We start from the raw sequence: 18,567 nt of genomic DNA, 5'->3' as shown, positions 1-18,567 counted from the left end.
ATTGTAATAACTATGTATGGTGTTACAGGGGTACTAGACTTACCAGGGGGATCACTCCGTAAGTCGTATCTAATCAGTATGTTGTACACTTAAAACTAATATAATACTGTATGTCAACTGTAATTGAAAAATTTTTAAAGCTTTTTAAAGTTAATATGTATTTCAAAGCTCTAATAAGTAATGACACCGGCATAAAAACCCACACAGAGATGAAAGAACCACAGCTTGGAAATAGAGGCTAAATTACATGGGGAAATGGAAAGGTCTCAGAAGGGTTAGCTATGTGATGTGTTGAGGAGGCTGAATTCTAGGCCCATGGACCTCCAGCTTCTCTCCTGCTCCCTTGTGCCCAAAGATCCCTCCATTCCAAGTGTGGGGTGGATATACCAGGGCCTGCTGGACATAAAGGAACCTGCAACCTGGATCGGTGGACCAGTGTGGGCAGTGGCTGATGACCAGTAGGGCCTCCCTGATGTGCTGGCTCATGTGGGACCTCAGGATCTTTGCCTAACCCTCAAGTTAGGGAAAAGCAAAGTTTTATAATTCTCAAATTGGAGAACCCTTGTAATGACTGAATTTCCTATTAGCTTTGTGGGATGTGTGCTTTAAGTCTAATGTAAATTAACTTTCTTAAAATTAAGAATGATACTTTCTTTATTCACAAGATCTCTTTTCATGTAAAGAAAAATGTGGGAACTAAAGAATAAAATTGTTACCTCTCTTCTTACTCCCTAGCCCGAGAAATAGAATATTTTTAGTTCCTCCACACTCATTATGTACCCCTGATCCTAGAGGGAACCATTATGCTGAATTTTGTGTTAATGATTCTTTTAGCATATAAATGTATCTGCAAGCAAAATATTTAGCTTTTGCATGTTTTTTCACTTTTTATAAATAGAACAATATAGTTACTATTTTTTTCTATTCAGCTTTATCTTTTTGAGGTTCAGTCATGATACTGCTGCTGGTGTGAGTGTAACACAATTTAATTATCCACACTTCTCTTAATAAAGACTTATGATTGTCAGGTGGTGGCTATTAGGAGCAATGCATCTATGAATATTCTCATAGGTGTCTTTCAGTGCACACATGTAAAAGCTTCTCCAGATTATACACTTTCAAGTGTGTTTGTGATCAACATTTCTAGGTAATAATCTAACTCTCTTCCAAACTCGTTTTACCAATTCACACCCCTGACAGCAATGTTTGTGAACTCCCACACATCTACCTCCTTAGAATATTTGAGATGGTCAGATTTTTAAACCTATAAAAAAGAAGCCTCTTCCTGGCATTTGTGTTTCCATGCCTACACCCTTTCTTAAGGAACAGAAAAGATTCATAATGTAGATGTGGAAGAATTTTAGAAAGGAAGCAAAGTTCTCCCTAAAGTTCCAGGCTAGACCTGAAATTTCCAAGGGGCCAAGAGCGCAGTGAGGGTCCACAGACCACCCAGTGTCCATTCCAGGAAACAGCCTGCGTGCATGGCCTGTATCCAGTGCCATCGTCCACTGATTGTTCCAGAGGCAGTGACGCTTCTCTGTATCTGTACCCATCCGAGCCCCGTCAATAAGCCTGGGTTAAGGGTACTACGAAGCATCGCTTCCCAGCAAACTGGGGAAATCTTTGCGGTTCTCTCCCAGGGGGAAATGCCATATCTAAAGCATGCTGAATATTCCTGAGCCCTACACAGTGGCAGCCTCTCCCACTTCTCGCAGACAATAACTTTCCTCTCAGGCAATCTTGTCCTCACTTAGATACACACAGTCTTTCAGTTTATCTCTCATTTGCCCCTTTTGGTTGCTTTGAGAAATTATCCTGTTCTCTCAGTGGAATCGTGAGAGTAACCAGTTGCGCTGGGGAATCCAAGCCAGTATTTTAAGGCCGCCATTTATAAAGCTGCCTTTACGGGGGGGGGGGGGGGGGGGGGAGTTCAAGTTTGGAAGCAAAAACTACAATTGGAAACTTCATATTTTGAAACTTGAAACAAGCAGAAACGTTTATTGCTCTTAGCTTGGTTGATCCTACAAATCTTGATCAATGTTTAAGTCAACCTAAAGGCAAAATAAAAAGTAAATATATTTTAATACAATTAGAACTGTGAAAGTGTACGAGCCAAAGAAAATAGAGTTTAGGTAATTTCTATGTGACTATGTAAATGAAGTTTTTTTATAATTTCAAATTATTTCAAATAAAACCCAAGTTCAATATAACCGTGTTCTCAACGCACTTATAACCCATCCTTTCTTCTGCTTCTCTGATGGTACCCTTATCTTCCCAGCAGTTCCCTTCCTCCGCCCACCCCTTAAATGCTGGAGTAGAATGGTTTCACCCTCAGTCCCTCCTGTATTCTACATGCTCTCCTGGTACCTTACTTGCTCTCCTAGCTTCAATTAGCATATATGCCCGTGACTGCTGATTTGTCTCCACCTGGACCTCTCTCCTGTCCTCCAGACCTGCCTTGTAAACCATCTGGCCTTTGGCCAGTTTCACCTAAAATTCAACATGTCCACAACCGAAGCCATCATTTTCACAAAACCTACTTTCTCTTCTTATGTTCCTCAACTCAACAAATGGTAAAGCTCAAAAGTGGTAAAGAGTCTATCCAGTGCCCAAGGCAGAACTCTGGGCATCATCCTCGACTTCTTTCTCTCCCTTATCCTCTCGGTCAATATTGGATCCATTCGTTCCCCCAATCTCTGCTGTTTGCACCCCAGCCCTAGTCCTGGTCACCTTTGCATCTGGATGACTGTAATAACTTCCTAAGTGGTCTCGTGTTTCCACTCCTGCCCATTTAAATCCTCTCTCAACTTTCTAAAAACAGAGATCTAGTCCTTAAACCCTTTCAATGACTCCCACTGCACTTAAGTCCAAAATCCCTAACATGACCTGGAGAGCCCAGTGTGATCTGACTTCTGTGCACGTCTCCAAGCTCCACACCACTCTCCTAGCTCCATGCCACTCAGCCATAATACTGTACTATTTCAGTTCCTTGAAAGCATCTGCTGGGTTTATCTCAAGCTGATTCCTTAAACTTCCCTTCCTTGAGGAGATATATCTCAGTGAGGTCAGGTTTCCCTGCTCCGGCCTCTCAGAGCACCTTCTCCACTGGCCTATTGCCCCAAAGGGCAGGAACCCAATCTGTTTTGTTCACTGGCATTTTCTAGCACCCTGCATACTACCAAAACATTTAATAAAAGTTTCCCACTGACTGATTCGTACCCAGTCCACTTCCAGCTCCACTTTCTGAACAGCTTTCAAAAACACCATTTGCTACTGTGGGCCACCAAGGGCACTGCTGTCCAGATCACTACAACAGTTTCCTAAAGTTCTTCTCAAATCTATGGCTCCATTTTCTTCTATATGCTGAAGCCAGATGGCCTTTCTAAAATGAAGTTCTGATTATATCGGCCTCCACTGCCTTCAGGATCAAACCTAATCGTCTGAGCAGATTACAAGTCCTCTCGTGGACTGGCCTCCCTTCCTCCCCGCCTTATCGCACCCTCCCTGCGTCACACTCCCTACAGACCTCCCTCTCAGGGTCTGCACACTTGCTGTGCTCTCAGCCCCACCCTCCATCCCAAGTGACAAATAACTGGCGTCCTTCAGGAAGCCTCCCCCGACCAAGGTGCCTCAACGGGGCTGCTGTCCCCTTGTCAGTGAGCACTGACAAAGGTGACTAAGCATGCTGTCTGCTGGGACAGTCCCAGTTTGCACCTGCCCATCGGCTTCCCTCTCGGCAGCCCCTCCTCTCACTCTTGGAGGGTGCTGGTTTGGACAGGAAATCTCCTGCCCACTTGAACTGTGACTATTAATTGCTTGTTCAGTTGTGTTTCTCCCCTAAACAAGGCCAAAACTATTCTATTCACAATAGCCTCGGGCGCAGTGCTTGGCATGTAGAAAACATTGCATGTTTCTTGAATAAAAAATGTATAGACTGTAAAAGCATATGCTTTCATTAAGATACTTACCTGGTTCCAGGGTTTGCTACTGAGAGGCAAGATGTTGACCCCTCAAATTTAAAGATTATGTGTTTTACCAAATGAATTTAAAACATATTTGGAAAAATTGAAAGCCTAACCCCAAAACACACGCATCAGCCTCCGTTACCCCAACCCGAGCTTGCAGCTCCTGCGCCGCCAGTGGTGCCGCCCTGGAAGGAGCCGAGCGTGCCCATCCCCACCTGGGCCAGCCGCACGCGCTCCCAACAGCGCCCAGGCCAGGCGGCGATGTGCTCGGCACCCTGTTAGGGAGCCGGTTTCCTTCCGATGGAGCAAAGGGCCCATCTGCCAACCAGCGCTGGCCTCACATTCACAAGGCTTCCCGCAAGTAAAAAACCCGGTTTTCACGAAACACTCTCCTCACCGTACTCACATTAGAGAGCATTGGTTCATCGAGCTCTTCCACTCTGCTCAGGTTCGGTGCCCCGTAGCGATCGCTCATCTCAGCTATCGTCTTGCCTCCTTCTATTGGGGACTCCTACAATTGTAAATTTCAGTTTTACTTTTAAGTGACTTCCAAGTTAATACATTAATTTTCTTTCAATCCTGGTAAGAAATTCCTGAATTACAACATCAAAATTCAGCACTGTTGCCCCAGCCGGTTGGCTCCATGGTTAGCGCGTCGGCCCGGAGCCTGAAGGTCCCAGGTTCCATCGGCCAAGGGCACCACCTTGGTTGCAGGCTCAGCCTGCGCTGGAGGCAACCAATCAATGTGTCTCTCACATCAGTGTCTCTCCCTCTCTCTCTTTCCTCCCTCTCCCTCTGTCCCTTCTACTCTCTCTGAAAAGCAATGAAAAAAATATCCTCAGGTGAGGATTAAAAATAAATAAAAAATTCAGCATTGTTAATTAATGGAATGAACCAATATCTGTTAATAACAAGAGAATTCTAGGAATGAATGCTAAAACTTGCTTAAAAAATATATTCAGAAATTTAAAATATATCATTGTAAGTAATCATGTGGTCAATATCTCATAATATTCTGGGTCTTAAAAATACGAACTGAACTTTTATCCACCTTGAGATTTTGCTTTAAAATTTAAGCACACCTTATTTGCAGCTTGTTATTACTAGAATATATATTTGGCCTATCAGTTTTGATAACCTCCTTATTAAAAATTTAGCTACTAATGCATCAAAATTAAGCTTTAAATTCCAGGATACTCATTTATTTCGTGTAACACAAAATAACTTTTTTTCTCACTTCTGTATGTGAAGTAACTTCACCCTTAGCTTCATTTTCCATATTCATTGCCATCTCCTATAATATATAAAAAAGAAAAATACTTTGACTATACTTTTCATTTTGATTATGTGTTTAACTTTCAAGCAGTTTTACTTTTATATAATGCTATGATCAATTTAACAGTGAGAATGTTATCACTCTTAAATGAGTGATCTGAACACAATACAAAACTGACAATCAGTATCATTTAATACTCTATATTAAGAGAAGACAACCATGTTTTGTTTATAATTAAATACAATTTTTTATTACATGAAATGGGCTGAAACCTCAAATCTGAAGCCAAGTTATTAGCAAATATAAAAAGTGACAAAACAAAATTTTTAATAAATTCTTAGAAGAAGAGATTTTAGGGAGAACTTGCAGTGAAGTAAAATTGTACACATAGTAAGAAAGAGGTAAATATTTCTGAGGGTGTTAAGGTGTCCCAAAGTCACTATCCAATATGCGAATCCTCTCAGAGTATCCAAGCAATGCCCTCCATAGTACTCTGAACACATGAGAGGCCTTGTTGTATATGTGAAAATATTTTTCTAACCAACCATGTCTTGCAATGGCCTCTGTCTTTTTATTCCAAGGCAGCAGGGTGACCTAACTGATCCTGAGCTGATTTATTTTGGCTGTTCAAAGATTAGGAACTGTAATTATAGAGGATAGGGTATATTTCTCAAGGCCATTCCATTCTCCTGTAACATCTTAGCCCATCACACATGGCTGTAGTGGGAAAGTCCATGTTCTCATAGGACCCTGGCCCCAGCCAATGGATGAATACTTGATACAAAATAAGCCAGTCAGAATCCTTCCCCAAGATGCTTTTCTTAACTGAAACCAAAACAAAAAAAGGAATCCACTCCTCTCAGGTGGTAGGACCCACAATATTTATGAGACCCAAGAGCCTTTAAGGACCACGTGCCTCACCCATGTGCACCAATTGTTAGAAAGACTAAAACTAAGGGCCAGAGAACAGCAGAAGAAAGAACCCGGGTAGCATTTGATTTTCGTGCTCCCGAGGGTCTTGAAGGTCCAACTGTATCAGAGCCCTTCACAGTTTAGCTGTAAAGCCCTTTCTTCAACCCAGGATCCTTCCAATAAATTTCCTTTTGCAAATAATAGTTTAAGTACTATCTCTGCAGCCACCAGAAGGCAAGGGCAAAAAAGACATAAAAGGACTCATTTCTAAGCAATGGGTAAGGCAGGGGTACTTTGCAGGAGAAAGCTGAGGGGTGGTCAGCTAGTAGAAACATGGAATATTGAAGTTATTGTGGCTCAGGTCACAAGGTCTGATGATGCCTGCAGAGAGTCAATAACACGTGTAACCCTTATGGAGCCACAAAACAGACTGAAACCCCTCCTATAAATCACAGACTTTCAAACATTCAAATATAATGTGAATCCTGAGGGAAAAAAGACACCTACTGAGAAGGGCTCCTGGTTGCTAACTGGGCTCAAATTTTAAAAAACAGAGCCTAGCAGCCACTTCTGCACGGGCCTCTCATGCAAACCAGAGAGAAACCTATACTGAACTACCTGCCTCTGCGCTGAACTGCCTGTTCGTGCCATCTGAGCTGCCCTTAGAAAGGAGCTCCTGAAATCCTGCTTCAACCAATAAGACTGAGGAGTGCAGTCCCAGCCAATCAGGCCAGTGCCTTTTGGACCAATCAGACTTGCAGGATTTGGAGTCCTCATTTGCAAGGGGACAGACCAATCAGGGCCCGGGGTGGGGATTTCTGTCCATGAAAGCCAGCTCCCCTCTGTTTGAGAGCTCACTTTCTTTCCCCACCCGCACCTCCCTGGCTGAGCTGCAAGGCCAGGGCTCCCTCGCCAGGGCAGAGTGAAGCAGACTGCCGCAGAGCAGAGCTGTCCAGCTGGAGAGGGGCCTGGCCCCAGACCTGTTCGCTGCTGAGCTGCTTTCACAGCCATGCTCTAGCACAATTGAGCTGTTTTGCACTGAATAAAGTTTCCTTCTTCACCACAGCCCACAGTAGGGATTCCTGTTGTTGCTGAATTGGCACAAACGACCACTGGCTGACAATACCAATCAGGGCATCTTGATAAAAAATACTTTCAATTGTCTTATCATTCTGATCACTGTCTCCTTGATATTCTGTTTTAACTTCTTTTGTGTGTTTTTTAATTTTTTATTGCTTTTGAGAGAGAGAGAGAGAGAGAGGAAGGAAGAGGGAGAAAGAGAGAGAAACACTGATGTGAGAGAACATCAATCAGCTGCTTCCTGGACACCCCCTACCAGGGATCTAGTCCACAGCCCAGGCATGTGCCCTGATTGGGAATTGAACCAGCAACCTTTCGGTGCATGGGATGATGCCCAATCAACTGAGCCACACTGGCCAGGGCTTCTTCATTTTAGATCACTGAATCTTAACTGAAGAGAAAAAGGGTATGTATTTATATGTATTTATGAGTGTGTGTATGCATGCATGTATATCCATGTACCCTACTAAGACTAAGATAGCATCAGCACCTGTATATTTTAAAACTACATATAAGGCTTTGAATTTATCCTTTTAAAACTCATCTTTTTTTTATTCAATTCACCCTTCCAGCTTTTAGAAAATTATTTTAAGTATTGATGCTCTCATCTAAGCTGTTAATAAACATATTCTATAAAACCTGCTTCTGTTTTTATTCTTAATTATGGAATAGAAGAGTAACATTTACATAACAGATACTGGCTATAACATACAATAGGAAATATCCAGTTGAAAACTATAACTCGGTCATTCAGAAGTTTGGTCTATATGACACATACTTTGGGGATATCAGGAAACATTGGCCAAATTAGAGGCTTGACATATTATACAGACATAGTAAATGGAGATGAACTTTTTGATTTAAGTTACTGCATAGTTTATTTAATAAAAAGACATGAAAAAATCCATATTAACATATTTTAAATGTAAATTATTGTTGATAATACAGCTAACATAAAGAAAAGAGATGCACTACTATGCCAGAGATCAGAGTACCTCCAATATTATAAAGACCTTCACATCAACCACCATAATTAGAAACAACTCACTCTTAACCAAAATGTTGATAATATCACTATTAGAGAACTATGAATATCACTTTTATGAAATTGCTCACAAAGCAGTTTTGCACACACAATCTTATTTGATCCTTAAAATAACCCAGTGAAATATTGCTAATAATATTAGACTGTTATCTCTATTTTTCAAAGAGATAAGACATGTTTAAGTCACACAGCTGTGTAGCAGGTCTTTAGACTATGAAACTCATGATATAACATCTAGAAAAAAACAGCTTGAGGATTCTAAGAGGTTTTAAATAAAAGTTTTATAAACCTTCAAATTACCTTCTCTAATTGTTCTTGAGCTCTCTCTAGTTTTTCTATTCTCTGTCTCTCTTTTTCTTGCATTTCCAACTCCAGCTGGATGGCCAACTGCTGCTGAATATTCAGAAAAAAAGTAGGTCATGTCAGAGTCAGATCAACTGCCAGGAATTAACTCTATCACTCTGAAATGTCCCTGGATCATTAAGTTTACACCCACCTAAATTTCAAAAACTTACAAAAATAAGTGATCACAGCCACCTAATACTTTATAGCGTTTACGAATATTTCCTGAAATATACAATATAAAAAGGAAGCTTCCTTAATTGCTAATTGTAGAAAAGCACAATTTGTACAGAATCAAGTCACTGTCTCTGTTCTTCTTGAAGCAACAAATGAGATTGCAGCAATTTTTTCCGATAAAATCTTGTTAAGCAGAGATGGATGGGTCTTCAAACCACCAAAACTTGGTTACAGAGAGTGGATGAGAAAATCCTTATTATCTGAAACCACTGATAGTCAACAATGTATTTGGTCCCAACTCAACGCCTATGCCATACTAGCAAAGGGGTTAGCAAACAAAATTCTGTGGGCCAAATCCGATCCAACTCCTGCTTTTATACAGCCCTAAAGCTACAAATGGTTTGTACATTTTTAAATGGCTGAAAAATATCAAATAATAATAATAATAATGTGAAGTTCAAATTTCAGTGTCTATAAATAAAGTTTTATTGAAACACTGCCATGGTCACTCTCATGACTGCTTTTGCACTACAACAGCACAGTTGAGTAGTTGCAACACAGACCATAGGGGGCACTCTCATCACTGCATGGCTGCCTAGCACACTATTCAACAGATCTGCAGGGTCACATTATCACTATACTGCGATATTTATTTTTAATTAGTGCTTATCCATCAGGTAAAAATAAGAAGCAATATTGCCCAGCCGGCGTGGTTCAGTGGTTGCGCACTGACCCTTGAACCAAGAGGTCACCAGTTCGATTCCTGGTCAGGGCACATGCCTAGGTTTTGGGCTTGATCCCCAGTAGAAAGCGTGCAGGAGGCAGCGGATCGATGATGTTTCTCTCTTATTGATGCTTCTCTCTCTCTATCCCTCTCCCTTCCTCTCTCGCTCTAAAAAATCAATAAAAACTTATTTAAAATTTAAAAACCCAATTATTTCATCTCTACAGAATTTCTTCACAAAAATTAAAAATGAAAATGAGGCTGCAACAAAAGTAAGTTTCCAAGCCCTGACTGGTGTGGCCACTGGTTAGAGTGTCAGCCTGAGGACCAAAGGATTGTGGGTTCAATTCCCGGTCAAGGGCAGGAACCTGGATTGCAGGTTCAATCCCTGGCCCTAGTTGGGGTGCATGTGGGAGGCAACCAATCAATGTGACTCTCTCACATCAATGTTTCTCTCTCTCTCTCTCTCTCTCTCCCTCCCCTCTCTGTCTCCCTCTGTCCCTCCCTCCCTTCCTTCAAGAAATTCTCTCTAAAAAAAAAAAAATCAATGAAAAAAATATCCTCCAGTTAGGATTAACAAAAAAAAAAGTAAGTTTTCAAGTCGCTCATTTGTTAGTCAAACAAAGAACACATCTTCCAAATGTTATTTAATTAAAACATGTTTGATTTCAGTGTCTGGGAAAACAAGCTTATTTAACATTAGCCTTTGGGCTAGAACAGTTGCTCACAGAGCTGATGACATTGGGATCGATAGTTGTCAATTAAATGCAAGGCAAATGATTCTAGGAGGTTCTCCCTGGCTCCTGACAAGTGGACAAATGTTCCCAACACTGCTCAACTGTTGTTTACTCAAGGGGTCAATGCCGAGTTTGAAGCGACTGAAAAATCAGCCTCTGTGAATGGTCTTCATGGGACAACTACAAGCAATAATATTTTCAAAGAAGCTGAGAAACATTAATTCAGTACAACCAGAAGTGAAATCTGCTAAGATGCATTACAAAAAATGATTAAAAAAATATATGTGGAACCATAAAACAGAAAAAGGTTAAGTTGGACAAATTTACAAAGCTTGTGAAAACAGTGTTTAAAGCCTATGAGAGCTCACGGTATTGAACAGCAGTGACTCTGCAGAAAATACTTCACTCTATCATGTGCATTGAGCCAATGGTGTCAACAGTGTCCTACATTCTCTCGTATGAACTTAAGCATTGTCAGTCCTATGAATTTTTGTCAGAAACAGAAGCTGGCTAGATCTTGACTCGCCCTACCACACGGCAGTTTCATGGCTTCATGGTGGCCATGTTTTGCTGAGAATTTCTGAGACTGAAATTTTCTCAATGAGAAGAACCATTTCAGCCACTATTATAAAAAATTAAATGGCTCTAGAAATTCGCTTTTTGCTGCAGACTTAATAATGTTTTTTAATCAATTCAACCTAAAATTTTAAGGCAAAATAGCATTTATATGTAAAACTTACATTGCAGAAAAATCATTTCAACAATTAATGTTTGAATCCCCATGCCAAGCTGCTTTATATACTTCTAGTGCTGTCAAAACCAAAACAAGGAACTAGGTCTCCATTCCCACACAAATTTGCAGCAGGTATATTTTCCAAGCTCAAACTGTAGTTCCGGAGTGTTGTTAGGCCACGATATAAGCACAAAGGAAATTTCCATATTTCAAAACCCACTGAACTGTAATTGAGAAGCTAATACCAACCTTCAACTGGAAGTGATTGATCTATAAGGCAAGAACATGCTAAAAAACAAATATCAAGAGAAAAACCTAATAGAACTCCATGAATGCCTTCCAAGAGATGAATATGCTCAAAATTAAATGCACATGGGCTGATACCAATATCTGGCAGGACCTACGTGTGAAAGGATACTTTCAAAGATAAATACATAAAATCTCATTTCAGATCAGCACTAACAGATAAACATTTTCAAACAACTTTGATGATAGGGAACATTCAATTTGAACTCCAACTAAGTGAAATGCTATATTTAAAAAATGAATTTAATTCTTCTCAGTAGTAAGCTTATATTACAAAAATATTCTATTCAAATAATTATTATTCATTTCATTAATAAAACATTTGTGGAAATTTGTTTTCTTTCTTGCTATATGTACATAATACACCATAATACCTACATAATATCTTCAGTTTTACCTCTAGAATATCTACCCTTGGAGAAAGAGTTTGCCAGCCTCTAAGCCAGAAAATAAATTGTCACCATCAATCCAGCCTACCTCATAAACAAGCTAATATGCTCATCCCATTAAGAGCATTTTAAAACTACAGTTTTTAAGTAAAACATCTGAACAAATAGGGATAATAAACAGTGATTAATACTTATTCATAAAGGGCTGTTAAAGTAATTGTTCACATTCCTGTACTACCAGCACTAAGACAGGTAGCTGAAATGCAGGAACATGTCATTCTATTAACTTGCAGACAATGGTAGAGAAAGTGAAATAACTCGAATCTCTCAACAATAATGCAAAGTGCAGTTGTTAAATACCCACCACAGTGGTCAACATAACCAGTTTCTTAACATTCTCAGGAAATTTTCAAAACCCAATTCCCTTCTGTACACAAAGAGAGTAAAATCATTAGAAAGGTAATCAAATAAAAAAAATTAAAAAGCTGCTACTTCTAAAATAAGCTCTTAAGTAGAAAACAGCAATGAAAATACTAGCCTGTCCACAAGGACTCAGGCTTGCTGGAGAGTGCCTAAATTTTCAAGGCATCCCCAGCCAAGTGTTATTACTATGAGAACACTGACTCTTGCAATCAATAGGCAGGTGACCAGAGTCCTGAACCTCCAGCCACCTGATTCAGGGGGAACAGAGAGGCCTCTCGGTTTCTCTTCATCTCAGCCTCACACTCTCAAGCTTTTCTCTGTTGGCACATCTCTCCGCGTGTCCCTTCACCTTCTCTCATCTGTGTCACCACTCCACATCTTTAACTGGCCATAAAATCTTTTGCAGAATATCATTATATCTTTCACTCCCAATACAATGCTTAGGGTTCAATGCAGTGGATTGCTTTATACTGGTCAACATGATACAGCTAGAGAAATGTTTGATTTCTAGTATTGACAAATTTTATCTAAGAAAGATAAAGCAGATGAGTTAAAGAAAGTTAAGTATCTCTACATTTATGATATAATTGTCCTGGGGGAGAACTGCTGAGAAGCTCTCCTTATTCTGACAGATGGGGTACAGATACCAGCCGTAGGAGCTGCTAAGAGGAAGGGCAGATCCTCACTCACAGCTGGGGCTACTGCGGCAGACACTACTCAACACTTTGTAACTTCCCCACAAGAATGAGCCAATGACTGAAAAAGGAAGACTCAGAAACAGTAAAGTTTTCAACAATCATGTCCATCTAAGGTGCCTAGAATATTCTGTCCAATGTCAAGAATGGGAGATTAGATAAAAAAGCTATTTCCCATGTCTATATTTAACTTTCTATCTACACACCCAAATAATTGGCTTCTTTCCCTTTTTTAGATGTGTAAACTGGAGTTAAGACTCTGGAGTTAAGCACCATATGGTACAACTATAGGGGTGACTTAAATTTAGTGGAGAGTCTGTCCATAAATTAGTCCAGAAGCCACTCTGGAACTTTCCCCTATCTAGTTACTACTCCATGACCCATTCCTCCAATCATTCTCTTACCAATATCTTCAGTTCCCCAATCCTGGAACCCCAAACCTACTTCAGTAGAAGGGTCTGCCTCTGCCACAGCTTCACTCAGATATCTTGGTCTAAGTGCAGAAAATCACGTACTCACAAAACCAAGTCAGATGAAAACTATATTATAAATGTGTGGTCTCCAACTACATCAGGGTTCTCAATGCTACCAAGTAATGCTGTTTCCCTGATCAGCTCTCTGCCATCTCCAAAGCCACCATCCCACACGCTTCACCACTCTCCCCACACCTCCTACTTTACTACCTCATTCCTGAAAGACGATTGTGGTCCCTACTTCATGAAGAAGACACAGTCAACAGAAACTGCTTTCAACTTCGTGCCACGAAACCTATACACCCACATGTCCCATCCCCTCCTCTTCCCTTCAATCAAGGAATCAAAGAAGTGCCCTTCTACCTGCCTAACCTATGTCCCAGGCTCGGTTTCCCTTTTTCTCCATGGAAAGCTGACTCTACCAATCATCCCCTGTATTTCTTATCAACCACTCCCCCGCCATTATGTTCCTTAAACACACACACACACACACACACACACACACACACACACACACACACACACACACACACAAAAACTCCTTCCCCTGAAAACCTGCTTGAAAGTATTACCTACACTTACCATCTCCCCTGCTACACCCCACCCCACCCCACCCCACCACGTGGCTCCCACCAAAGTGGCCTTGTATGAGCACTTTGCAGTCCTGTTCTCACTCAACCGGCACAGACGTGGTTGACCACGGAGGTGTCACTGGGATGCTCTCTCCCCTTGGCTCCCGAGCGAGCCACTCTCTGGGTTTTCCTCCTACCTCACTGCTGCTGCTTCTCCAGCAAAGACGATGCGTACATAAAGAGGAAGATATGAGAAAACCACATGGAGGTAACCAGAGGTGGGAATCTTTCAGCATTTGGGCTGCGCCACACGGAGGCTGACACTGCGGACTGCAGTCCCCTCCGAGCTCCCGTGCCAGTCTCACCTGCTGAAACATGAGCTCCTCCGCCTTGAGCCTCTCCAACACTTCCCGCTCCATCAGAGCCACCTGTCTCTCACGCTCCAAGTCGGCCAGCTCCTTCTGCCTCTAGCATCGTTTAAAAGCAATATCGCATGACTAATTAGAGATCAAACGACTTGTCAAACAATTCGGAAAGCATATTAATCACCAACAGTAGGGAAAGGATAAGGCAACGTATAGTCTATCCATTTGAAAACTGTACAATAATTGGGGAAAATATGTGTTTTATTTGAATAAAGAGCACCGAATTTAAAAATTATACATTGAGTATGATCACAATTACGTAAAAAAAAAATCTATAGACAAATGTTTAGAAAAAGGATTGGAAAAAATACCTAAAAATCTAAATAGAAATCTTCTTTGGGAAATTTCTTCTTTCTACTTTTTCATGTTGTCCAAGTTTTTGTATACTAAACACACTGTGTTTATAATAGAAAGAAATAATAATGTTGAACTTTTTTAGAAAGCAGACATATGGGACAAATTATTTTACTCTTCTAAATTTCTAAAAGAAGATCCATACTTACCAGCTCCTCCATGACCACATTTTCCTTATATTTGTAAATCCACAATGCTAAATATTCTATTGGATCCAGTGGGCGCATTCTTGCCACATCTGCAAGACCTTGAGTTAGACACGTCCCGAGGTGCTTTTGAAGATACCTCGACTCCATTTCTAACTCCTAACTTCTGAAAGATAATGTTTTTGCATTAATGCAGGAAATTTCCAATTAAGACACAATAAAAATAGAGTCCAGTGAGGCCAACAAAGTACTACATCCTGTCACCAGTCATGGGCGCCTCACATCACGGATGGCACAAGCAAGCTGGCCCCACGAGACTTCCATTGGTTTCCAAAAAAGGCTTCAGAGAAGTCACTACAACTAAAATAGTTTTGAAATCCTGAGTCCAAGAGTCAGAAGAGGGATACTGTCATTACTGATTGTGAGAGGACTATATGCCAAGCAATGCATGTCTCACTTAATCCTCACAACACACCTGAAAAATGGACATCATTTTTCAGATGAGGAAGCCCAGACACAGAGATCACGCAGGTGGCACATGGTAGACGTGGGACTCATATCCAACTCCTGATTCAAGTGGTTACCCTAATGTCTGTACTAAGACACTCCTCCCAAGCCATGGGAATCATTTTTAGAAAACATCACAATAGTCCACCTCAAAAAAAAAAAAAAAAAAAAAGTCCATGAATCTCCAAATCCAAAGAATAAAAAAAATTCAACCTTCAAAGACTAGCATATGAGGCGGCTCCTGACACTCTGGCCCCAACGTCCTTTGAGACTCACCCCCAGACGATTCTTCCATTGCAGTATAGCCTGGGCTCTAACCACACTGAAAATCCTGCCATTCTGCTGATCACATCTTACACATTTCCATCTCCATGACTTTTGTACATGATGATGCCTATCTCCTCACCTGCAGGATATAGATCATCTCTCCTTCCCTGAGCTTTCCCAGGCAATGCAAAGAAGTTCCTCCTTCCCAAGCAGCTCACACAGCACTTGTCACACTATCTGAGAATTATCCCTATAGGCACGTTTCTGTCCTTCCACTAAAAGACAAGCTCCTCTAGCCCCTCAAGGAGTGTTTTAATCACAGGGCTGACACAGCTGGTTCTCCATCATGGCAAACAAGTGAGTTTCTCTACTCTCCCAGTAATGTCCCAGTCTATTAGTTATGAAGATGGACAGGAATAACCTTAGACCAGGTATTTTTAAAAGAAAGAAATGCAGCAACCACTATATCTCAGGTGCTATGAAAAAACTATCACCCTCAAATTAACCTATGGAAGCTAGACCCTTCTGGATATATATATATTTATACACACACACACATATATGTATATAATTTTATTTTTCAATTATAGTTGACATTCAATATTATTTGATATTAGTTTCAGGTGTATAGCATAGTGGTTAGACATTTATATATGAAGTGATCCCCCAGTAATTCTAATACCCATCAATAGTTATTAAATATTGACTATATTCCCTATGCTACACTTTACATCCCTGTGACTATTTTGTAGCTATTAATTTATACTCCTTAATTCTAACTCTTTCACCTAGCTCCCCAACCCTCCTCCCATCTGGCCTATCTATATATATATAGATATACATCTATATTTATCTATATCTACACATACAGATACTGAGTACCTATTATATGTCTGGCATGGCCAATTATAGGGGTAGAACGACAGTGTGTCTAGGCCTGCTGCTGGACAAATGCATCTAACATTTTGCAAAAAAAAAATTTTAAACAATTACTTGAGGGTATTATGATAAGTAAAATAAGTCAGACAGAAAAAGACAAATAACATATGGTTTCACTTACATGTGGAAACTAAAAAAAAAACAAAACAAAACAGAAACAGACTCATAGAAACAGAGATCAAACCGATGGTTGCCAGAAGGGTGTAGGGGGATAGATGAAAGGTGAAGGGCAACAGTCAATAAAATTGTGATAACTTTGTACCATGACAAGTGTTTTCTAGACTTAGTGTGATGATCACGTTGCAAGATATGTAAGCATCGAATTACTATACCATACACCTGGAATTAATGTAATATTGTATTCCAACTATACTTGAATTTTTAAAAAATGATCTCCTGTAATTCATCCATAGACCCCCAAAATATAGCTCTTTCTCATACAACAGTGGTGAGAGTACAAAATGGTATAACCCCTATGGAGGGGAATTTGGCAATATCTAGAATATTACTTATGTATTTATCCTTTGACCATTCAATCTCACTTCTGGAATCCTAGCTTACAAAAATATGAAGTCAAATATGCACATGGTTATTTTACACCAGTAGTTGGAATACACAAACTGGAATCCCATCCAAATGTTCATCATTAAAGACTGGTGAGATACAGCAACACAACGGGTGACTGTGCAAATATAAAAGGAAATGAGGAGGATCTCTAAAGAAGGGAGTGATCTGTAGGACATAGTGTGAAGTGAAAAAAAGTAAGGTGCAGAAATTGTCTATAGTACGCCACCTTTTGTATTAGCAACAGCAGTGGGAAAAGGAATGTGTATGTGTGCAGGTAAATGGAGTAATAAAAACTAAAACTCTAAAAACTGCCACAAATGAACCTGATTCTTTATCAAGCTGGTAATGGTATCTTAACCATGCAGAGAAAAGAACTATTACAACTGAATTTGGAACACAGTATCTTCACTGTATTTCTTGGATGAGATATACTCTAAGGACAAAAATAATTACATTGACATATCATTTGAACTGGAAAAAGATTAGAAGGGGGGGGCACGTGACTCAGTTGGTTGAGTTTTGTCCCATGTACCAAAGAGGTCACCGGTTTGATTCTGTGTCAGGGTACATGCCAGAGTTGCAGGCTCCATCTCCAGTAGGGGGAGCTCAGGGTGCAGCCCATAGATGTTTCTCATCAATGTTTCTGCTTCTCCCTCCCTCTCCCTTCTTCTCTAAAATCAATAAAAACATATTTAAAAAATAAAATAAAAGGGGCATAGATTCTTGCTGCAACTCCATAAAGGTAATACACGGGAAGGGGACCATGGTCCCCAAGGGAGAAAACCTCTGGCCTAAGAGCAGGGCCCACGGAGGGCCGGTCTCAGCTCCATGGGCGCATCGCCCGCCCAGGGAGGCCCCAGGCGCGCCTCGCCACCCCCCTGGGCAGCTTCCTGTCAATGGCATCGCGGGAATGCCCATCTCACCAAGGCTGTTTGAAGGGATGTTATTTTTCATATCAGAAAGCCCCTTCCCACAGAGCCAGCTGCCTCTAATCTGGAGACGTTGTTACAAGAATAGGAAGAGGTCCGTGGGCCAGGCCGGGGAGAAAGCGGGCGGGCCGAGCGGGGAGGGAGGGATTCGTAGCAAACAGACACACAGACGCGCAGTTACAGTTGCATTTCAGATACCGAATGATATGCATTACGCTGTACTTGTACTATCAAGTTATTCCTTATTTCTCTGAAATGCACGTTTACCTGGGCGCCCCGTATTTTATTTGGCAGCCCTCGAGTCGGGGCGCCCGGGTTTCTTTCCCACCCCCGGTCCGCGACCCGTTCCCGCCTCCCCCGCCCTCCCCGGGCTCGGCGCCGGTCGCCGCGGAGGAAGAGGAGGGAGCCCGCCCGGAGGTGCCCACCGAGCCCTCGGCGCTGAACTAACCCCCGCTGGGTTCGGGAGCCTGGGCGTCGCCGGAGCCCCACACCGCCCCGAGGTCCCACGGCCCGAAGCCCCCCTGCCGCCGGCCCCCAGCCCAGCCCCGAGGCCGGAGCTCCCCAACTGCGCCTGCGCCCGCCAG

The 18,567-nt window shown here is 41.4% G+C and overlaps 1 protein-coding gene across 2 annotated transcripts; it reads right to left on the bottom strand.

The window, feature by feature from the left end:
* Positions 1–1,973: 1,973 nt before the first annotated feature.
* DYDC1 (DPY30 domain containing 1) lies at positions 1,974–18,552 on the bottom strand. 2 transcript variants are annotated; one of them, XM_081157801.1, is made up of 7 exons: positions 18,432–18,552; positions 14,778–14,940; positions 14,215–14,316; positions 8,579–8,671; positions 5,203–5,259; positions 4,372–4,476; positions 1,974–2,051 (listed from the first exon to the last, which is right to left on the bottom strand). In XM_081157801.1, exons 2-7 carry the CDS (start codon positions 14,922–14,924, stop codon positions 2,022–2,024), a joined length of 534 nt encoding a protein of 177 aa, XP_081013927.1. In that variant the 5' UTR covers positions 14,925–14,940; positions 18,432–18,552; the 3' UTR covers positions 1,974–2,021. The 2 variants fall into 2 exon arrangements, with proteins under 2 accessions (XP_081013927.1, XP_081013928.1); XM_081157802.1 differs by having other exon boundaries at positions 8,579–8,668; positions 18,432–18,496.
* Between the last annotated feature and the right edge of the window lie 15 nt (positions 18,553–18,567).

This window comes from Miniopterus schreibersii (genome assembly GCF_964146895.1).
Source record: "Miniopterus schreibersii genome assembly, chromosome: 14".
NCBI classification, from domain to species: Eukaryota; Metazoa; Chordata; class Mammalia; order Chiroptera; family Miniopteridae; genus Miniopterus; species Miniopterus schreibersii.
The sequence above is the reverse complement of the archived record's forward strand: the minus strand, read 5'-3'. Positions and strand labels throughout refer to the sequence as shown.